Raw genomic sequence first — 8710 nt, forward strand, 5'->3', positions numbered from 1 at the left:
TCGAGCCCATGTTCCGTTCTTCCTTCTTCGATGCCATCTTCACACCCTTTCATATGTCTGGAGAATATTTTTCTGGCATGCATTGTGGAATTTTGCACTCCGTCGTCCATTGATACTGTAGCGGTGACGACGACGACCGTGGTGCGCTCTGCCCTTCGCGCGCCGATATTCTTGGCGCCCTGTCTTGTCAACAGCGGGCCGTTTTCCCCGCAGCGCTCCAGAATAAAGTACGATGTCGCTACCACAAACTGGTGACCCGGACTTGAACCGTGCTTCTGAGCCTTCCGCCGGCGATCACGTTTCTCCGCCGCCCGGCCCACATCCCTCTACTTCCTACGATTCCACTGTCTCAGCGGCATCGCAGGCACACGTTCGCTTCCCACCTTTCTGGGCCCATGACCCCGTCCTCTGGTTTGTCCAGGTCGACATTAACTTTTCCTTCCGCCGAATTACGTCCGATACGAGCAGGTATGAGTATGTAGTGGAAAGCTTACCCTCGTCGGCCGCCGCCGAAGTTCGCGATATCTTGCTCTCCCCCCCCCCCCGCAAACACACACACACACCCAGCGATGCTTATACAGCACTCAAGGATGCCCTCATTACGCGGCTCATGACGTCGGAGCAGCGCCGCATTGAGCAACTCCTTTCTTGCGACGACCTTGGCTACCGTAAGCCCACGCAGCTGCTTCGTCACCTGCAATACCGTCTTGGTGATAAGGCTGCCACCATCGACTCCGCAGTTCTGAGAGAAATTTTTCTACATCGTCTCTCCAGCAATGTCCGCGTCGCGCTTGCTGCGGCCCGTTCTCTACCCCTAAACGGCTTCCCCGAACTAGCAGACAGCGTGGTCGACATAGCACCTCCCTTGGTGGCTGCTTTGCCCGCCCCTGTAGACACGGTCACCACGGACGTTGGGTTGCTCAGCCAAGAAGTTTCAAAACTTACGGAGCTCGTTGCCCACCTCATGGACCAAACCCGGCCAGCACGTCGCTCAAGAAGCCCTCGTCCTTCGGTCTGGCGCCCACAGCGTTCTCCATCTCCCCCTCGCCGCTACCCTTCACCAGTGAACCCCGCTCTCTGTTGGTACCACCAGAGGTTCGGACACAGGGCCCGCCGTTGTGAGCATCCTTGTACCTGGACCTCGGCAAACGAAACGACTAATCACTGACCGCCGCGAGTGGTTCGGTTTCCCCTGACGGACGCCTATTCTTCGTCACCGAGAAGCTTTCCAGGACCCGCTTCTTAGTTGACACAGGAGCGGAAGTCAGCATCCTTCCGGCTAAGCTCCGTGACAAGAGAGACCGGTATGACGCTACGCAGCCGTCCACACCCCTCAGAGCTGTCCACTCCTCCCCAATTGCAACGTACGGCCAGCGCTCTTTAACGCTTGATTTTAGCCTTCGTCGTCGTTTCCAGTGGCTCTTTTGGGTTGCGTCTGTGCGACATGCTATTATTGGCGCCGATTTCCTGCAACGCTTTAGACTACTAGTCGACGTCGGCCTGAGGCGCCTGATTGACGCGGTTACGCTCCTCAGCGTCCACCGCGTGGCGTCGTCTTTGTCACCTTTGCATCCCACCTTTTCCCCTCCACCGCCGAAAACAGTGTTCGAGGAGCTTCCGCACGAGTTTCCGGACGTTATCCGACCCCCGCACGTCGACCAACTGGTGAAACATCATGTTACCCACTTCATTCAGACAACAGGACCGCCTATCCACTGTCGACCACGGCGCCTTGCCCGAGCACCTGAAGGTAGCTTGTTCTGAGTTCGAGCACCTGCTTCAGCTCGGTTTCGTCCGGCCATCTTGAAGCCTGTGGTCGTCAGCCCTACACATGGTGCCCAAACAGTCCGGGGATTGGCGGCCATGCGCTGATTACAGGGCGCTCAACATCATCACTGTTGCTGACCGCTCCCGCTCCCGAACATCCAGGACTTTACCACCCACCTTCATGGCTGCAAACCCTTCAGCAAAATGGACTTGATTAAAGCATACCACCAGATCCCTGTTGAACCGGCTGACATCCCCAGGACCGCCGTCCTGGGGATTACTACGTCGTGTGGGCTTTTTGAATACGTGCGTATGCCCTTCGGGCTACGGAATGCCGCCCAGTCTTTCCAGCGGTTTATTGATTTAGCGCTCCGTGGTCTTCCGTTTTGCTTCGCCCGTCTTGACGATCTCCTCATAGCGAGTGCGGGCACGGAGATACACAAGACCCATCTTCGTCGGCTTTTTGAACTTTTGAACAACTATAGCATTGTGATCAACCCCGCCAAGTGAGAGTTCGGCGTTTCAAAACTTAACTTCCTCGGCCACCGCGTCACTTCCGAGGGTATTCGGCTTCTACCATGCAATGTGGACGCCATCCGCAAGTTTCCTCCGTCCACTACGAAACGGAAGCTGCGCCAGTTTCTTGAGCTTGTGAACTTTTATCGAAGATTTATCCCCCACTGCTCAACTGTCATCCACAGCCTGGAAGCCTTGCTTTCTTCCGCAGCGCCTCGTGCGAGCCTTGAGTGGACACCTGCTGTTTCGGCCGCTTTCGGCGAGATCAAGACCGCGCTAGCCAACGCATTCCTCCTTATCCACCCGTCCCCGACGCTCCCACATGCTTGATGGTCGATGCCTCAAACGTGGCCCTCGGCGCCGTTTTGCAGCAGCGTTCCGGTAGGATTTGGAAGCCCATTTCGTTCTTTTCCCGGAAGCTGAAACCGCACGTGGCACGTTATAGCACCTTTGGCCGGGAGCTATTGGCTATCTACAGCTCCGTGCGTTATTTCCAACACTTCTTGGAGGGCCGCAAGTTCTGCATCTGCACTGACCACCAACCCCTAACCTTTGCCACCACCTCCACCTCCACCAACCATTCACCACGTGAACTCCGGCAGATGTCATTCATCTCTGAATTCACTTCCGACATCCGTCACGTTAGCGCCAAGAACACGCTGCAGCCGACGCACTTTCTCGCATTGCCATTGACGCCCTCTCGTTGCCACGCCCGCCCTTACCCTCGCATGTCGACATCGCCACCGGCCAAGCGGAGGACTCCGAGTTGCGGGATTTGCGCTCATCCTCTTCCTCTCCCCGTTTTGAGGACGTTCTTCTACCTCACCGCCAAAAACCTGTCCCCTGCGAGATGTCGACCGGGTCCCCACGTCCATACCTACCACTACTTTTCTGTAAGCCCATCTTCGCTGCTCTGCATGGCCTTGCACACTCCAGCATTCGCGTAACCCAACACCTGGTCACTTCTCGTTACCTCGTGCGAGGCTGCACCAGTTCCTGTGTGCCATGTCAGCGGGCCAAGGCAGTCCGTCATACCATTCCCCCGCTCGGCCGTTTCCTTTCACCCGACGCCCGTTTCAGCCACGTGCATGTTGATACCGTCGGGCCGCTGCCTCCTAGCCAGGGCACTCGTACTTACTCACTTGTGTCGACAGGTTCACGCGCTGGCCTGAAGCTATTCCCATGCCCAACATGACGGCTGCGACCGTAGCAGAAGCTTTCGTCTCCGGCTGGGTCAGCCGTTTAGGAGTGCCCACTGCTTCAACTACAGATCGCGGCCGACAGTTCGAGTCGGCGCTTTTCACTAACCTCCTTCACCTCCTCGGCTCAAGACGGATTCGTACGACTGCCTACCACCCTATGGCCAATGGTTTAGTCGAGAGGTTTCATCGCCAGCTCAACGCCGCCTTCCGAGCCTACCCGTTCGGTGAGCCGTGGACCGAGACGCTCTCTCTCGTCCTACTGGGCATACGCTCGGCGCTCAAGGAGTCCCAGGCGAAAATTTGAGCTGGGAAGTCAACTGGAACCAGCTCGTTCCCAGTTCGCACCAAGTGATGGTCGACTGGAACCAACTGGTACCAAACTGGTGGCAACTGGAAAGTAAACTGGTACCAGTTCAAGCTGGGCTGGTGGCAACTGAGCAATTTGTGGTACCAGTTCAAGCTGGACTGGTAGCAACTGGGAAGTGAACAGGCACCAGTTCAAGCTGGGCTGGCGGTAACAGGAAAGTGAACTGGTACCAGTTCAAGCTGGGCTGGTGGCAAGTGGGCACTGTGTACAACCAGTTCAAGCTGGGTAGTTGGCAACTGGAAAGTGAACTGGTACCAGTTCAAACTGGACTGGTAGCAACTGGAAGTGAGGCGGTGCCAGTTCGAACTGGACCAATTTGGGGGCAGTTTCGTTTTCAGTGCCAGGACAGGTTAATATGAAGATTGCAAGACGAAGTTATAAAAATGATCAGAAAGTAACTTTATTAGTAGAAATAATCATATTTCAATTTTTAGTGAAGTTTCTCTTAACGAAAGTTATTTTGGAACTCTTATATTTGTATTTTGTGCGTTCCTGCTCTGGCGATGAATGATGCGTTTACTGTGCAATAGTCGCTTGCTTAGCAGCGTGCTTGTACAGCGATTTTTGCCCGTTATGTTCTTAGCGTGATGCGTGACATAGGCGTTGGTTTTGTAATCTAAAGCTAATTACAATTCGTCAAATTCGTGGTACCTGCAAGTGCATGCTGTTTCACGAGTAACATCCGGTTTATGTGAACGTTACCAGCAGCTTTTTTCATTCATGTTTTTGTTGTTGCTTTTTTTTTCGTTCATTCTCGTGTTTTAGATCCTTCACACCACGGATGTTGTCGAACTAGCGTAGTGCGCCAGAGTAGTACTCATTGCCCCCGAAAGCCGGCGAATCTCTTAGTTAAAATGTCCAACTACTGCACAACGGAAATGTTTAGAGATTCACGTACTTTCCGGGGCCACGACTGCTCAAATTGAGTGACTCTCCGGAGACACACACTACAGTTACATGTTGCAATTGAATGCATATTCACTTGTGCCTTTTCAACTTTCCAGAAACCTTAAGCTGCTGGGGCTCAAAGGAAAAATATCGATCCATTGTGTGCTATTAAGAACATCTCAAATACTTTGTTGAATGATTCAAGATGTCCACAAGGCAGTCGAGGAAGGGACCAATCAACCATGAAGTATTATCTATTCCATGTAACTCTGTAGTTCACCTACTGCTATAATTTAATTACATTATAGTTACGCTACATATACATTAGAATATGTGCAATGTTTGACTACAAATAAAATAAAATTTTGCATTGCAGTTCTTTGATCTGCTGTTGCTGGGAACAGCGATCCTGCAAAGGGGCACCGGTTACATACAAGCTAGCCTCTGTCCGAACAGGCCGCTCTAAGTGAAGCCACTTCAACCGGTCCCAGCTCAGCAATGAGGTTTGCAACCAGTTCCAGTCGAGACTGCAACCGGTTAGAAACCAGTTGCGCCAACTGGTACCAGTTGATTGAACTGGTCCCTGTTCGATAACACAGCTCACCCAGTCCCAGTTGAACTGGTCCAGTTGCAACTGGGACTGGGCGAACTGTGTTATCGAACTGGTCCAACCAAATGAACTGGTACCAGTTGGCCCAACTTGTTTCTGGCCAGTCCCAGTCTCAACTGGTACCAGTTGGCCCAACTGGTTTCTAACCGGTCCCAGTCTCAACTGGGACCGGTTGCAACTGGGACTGGGTGAACTGTATTATCGAACAGGGACCAGTCGTCCCAACTGGTACCAGCTGATCTGACACCGGTTGAAATGGTCCCTGTTCGATAACACGGTTCACCTGGTACTAGTTCAAAAAATTTTCACCTGGGGTACCTCAGGGCACCACCCTGTATCTCCCCGGCGATTTCTTTCCACCGACCAATCGAGCTCCGCCAGAATACACAACCTACGCCCTTCACCTCAGGACGCTGATGAACAGTCGTTCTCCTACTCCGACCCGCGCTGTTCAACCTAAGTCTCCGTTCGTGCCTCACGACGCAGTGCGCAAGTCGTTGCAGCCCCCTCACGACGGCCCCTTCAGAGTTTTGTCACGCTCCGACAGCCACTTCGCTGTGCAGCTTCCCAATCGGCAAGAGCTTGCCGCCAAAGCCCGCCTGAAACCCGCTTATCTGGAGTCCGACACAACGCCTGCGCCTCCTGCACCTGCGTCGCTCAGCACAATGCCTCCACCACACCGTCCCAGCCCCGTAGACGCCATGTGCACTGTGCGCTTCCACTTTCCCGAGAAGGGGGCCCATTGTAGCTGTGACGACGACAACGACCGTGGTGCGCTCTGCCTTGCGCGCGCCGATATTCTTGGCGCCTTGTCTTGTCAACAGCGGGCCGTTTTCCCCGCAGCACTCCAGAATGAAGTACGATGTCGCCACAACACAAAGCACGTGCTTGGACCCCTTACCCAGTGGGATAGTTGTCTTGATATTACAGCAATTCGAGCCAGGAGTGTGCACTTACCTTTGATCGCGGCCAACCTTGTATACTCTGCTTGACTTACACATACACCATTGTAGCACTTCCCATAGGTGGCTTTGTTAAAAACCTGAAATAAAATTAGAAAGTCAACAATGTTATATTGATCAAGACGATTATACAGTCGACCCGCGTTTATCCGGACGGCTCCGTTTCCTGTGAAAACGTCTGGATAGCGAGGAAACCGGATAAGTGAAACACGAAAATTCAGAGTGATCCTAAAATTACATCATTGCTGACCATTACACAGAAAACTATCCATTGACATCTGTTTCATTCAAATACACGCATTCACTTCTTGCAAAACTTTGCAAATGGCATTAGCTTGCGAAATATTGTTCCGTTTCTCGAAAGATACTAGCGGCGTTCTCAGTGCCGCCCGTGCATTTTCTACAGTCATAGCTGGTGCCCCCAACCCCGCTTTCATCATCAGATTCTTCTTGAACATTATCGGAAGCCCGACACTCGCGATGTCATCATCAGTGATTGCAGGGCAGGGGTTCTTGTTGTGGACCTTCTCGGTCTGAAATAACCAGACTGCTTAGTGGATTACTTTTGTGTAACATGCAAAGTCGGAAAGGGAGAAAATTCTTCCTAGCATCACCCTCTTTGTGTCAGTAAAAAGGAGGCCACGAACAGGGCTCTCGACCCCGCTTGACTAGGTGCAGGCCAAGTGTCCTTCCTGGACAATGAGCGGATAACTGAAGCCTATTGTTGGGTTTTAGTCCCTTCTGTTCCCTGGAATTCGCGTCCGAGTCAGGCAGCGGATAAATGAAGTCCGGATAAACACGGGTCGACTGCACAAATACATTGTACTTAGGAGAACTGTTAAGGCGAAACACACAGGCCAAACATAGGCACTATACAGGGTGTTCCACGGAAGGATGTCATTTAATTCCTACAAATAGGTTTTACTCCAGGAAAATATGAAACTACTTGGCATGCACTCATGCACGCTTCTGCCGCCGATTCAGATCGTTCCCATTCGTGTTACTTATAGGGTATTAAGCGCTAATCATTAAGCTAAGTTTCTTAGTTGAGCTCACGCGAATTAGTCAAGCAAAGGTAGGATTCGTCTGCAGGAATTCGCAAGCCAAATCACGACATTTTTCGCAAGATTTCTACAAAAAGCAAGCCACTGGACCTCCGGAAGAGCTCTAAACAAAACTCTGACCTGTCGTCGCTTCGCGTTGATCATACTTCACTCTCTCATATTAAGCGCTGTGTATTGGGGTATGGTCCTGTGGCTACATCCTGTGGACCTTAACCGAGGGCGTGAAAGAAAGAGGTCCGGAGCCCCCAGCTGATCAGAGCAAAGTGAATGGTTTTTTTTCGCGCGCCCTGTGCACCTAGACTATAGCCGGCATGGCACGAGCGTCGTCCGTACTCGGTACAATGCCCTGTGCGGCATTGATCTAAAGGCGACTGTCTAGTGGAATAAAAAATGTTTGTCAGCCAGTGCTATGTGTTCGTCGAGTCTTTTACTTTCTGCAGCACTGGGGTTATTTATTGATAATTCGTTGCATGAGAACATTGTGTTCAATGTAACCAATGGCAGTTAAGCTAGTGCAGCATTCTACATGAAGCCGCGTAAGCGTACAAAAACATCAGAGGGATATGTATGAAGCGCACGGATACACGACAGGACCCATGAACAGGATTTTTTTTTTGGTCGACTGTCTGCCGCCGTTCATGCGCGTCTTGAGGATCTGACTACGCTTCGCCAACGTCGAAATTTTTGAGGATGTTTCGAAAATGCTTTCATGACAAACGGTAGCGTAAGGAAAATCATTTCGGTGGCATACTGAGTGCATTGTAGTGTCCTTTTAACAAATAAACAGTAGGATCTTGCTAAGTTAAAGTCGTCGGAACCAAACTATTTATCGACTGGACTTAACGTTTATGCACTGCAAGAATGTTTCAAAATACGTACAAGGCATGGCTCATGGTACCACTCAGTACGGTAGCACGACATGTCATTGCTTGGAATGCAGAAGTGGCTGCAGGCAAGCAAGGATCCATTGTACTGTAAAAGAGAAAAAACTGTGACACAAGTCTTGCCCAATCCGGCTTTGTAATAAAGGGACTGCCTAGTCCGGAATACATCTGTGGAACCGATACCACTATGTTCAGCGTCAGAGAGACAATCTACCTGGCTATTTTTTAAAATTATATTTGGATAATTATATTGAACCGTAGCGACTGACAACATGCTTGAAATTTTTCACAAGAAGCAAATATCACAGGCACGAAAGAAGCTCTACTTAATGAAGTTTGCGCAGCGTTCCTGCAGAATAACCTAAAATGTTACTTCTCCTTTGAGGAAGCGGACAGAGGGTTGATGTTGGCGGCGTAGTTTGACAATGTTTTCCTCGTAAACCCAGCACA

General features: G+C 51.3%; 1 protein-coding gene across 1 annotated transcript; it reads left to right on the top strand.

Annotated features, from left to right (window-relative positions):
• The first annotated feature begins 232 nt into the window (after positions 1–232).
• On the top strand, positions 233–1168 carry LOC135375112 (uncharacterized). The gene has a single exon (XM_064607823.1). It carries the CDS (start codon positions 233–235, stop codon positions 1166–1168), a length of 936 nt encoding a protein of 311 aa, XP_064463893.1.
• Positions 1169–8710: the final 7542 nt, after the last annotated feature.

Source organism: Ornithodoros turicata, unplaced genomic scaffold, assembly GCF_037126465.1.
Source record: "Ornithodoros turicata isolate Travis unplaced genomic scaffold, ASM3712646v1 ctg00000829.1, whole genome shotgun sequence".
In the NCBI taxonomy this organism is placed as follows: Eukaryota; Metazoa; Arthropoda; class Arachnida; order Ixodida; family Argasidae; genus Ornithodoros; species Ornithodoros turicata.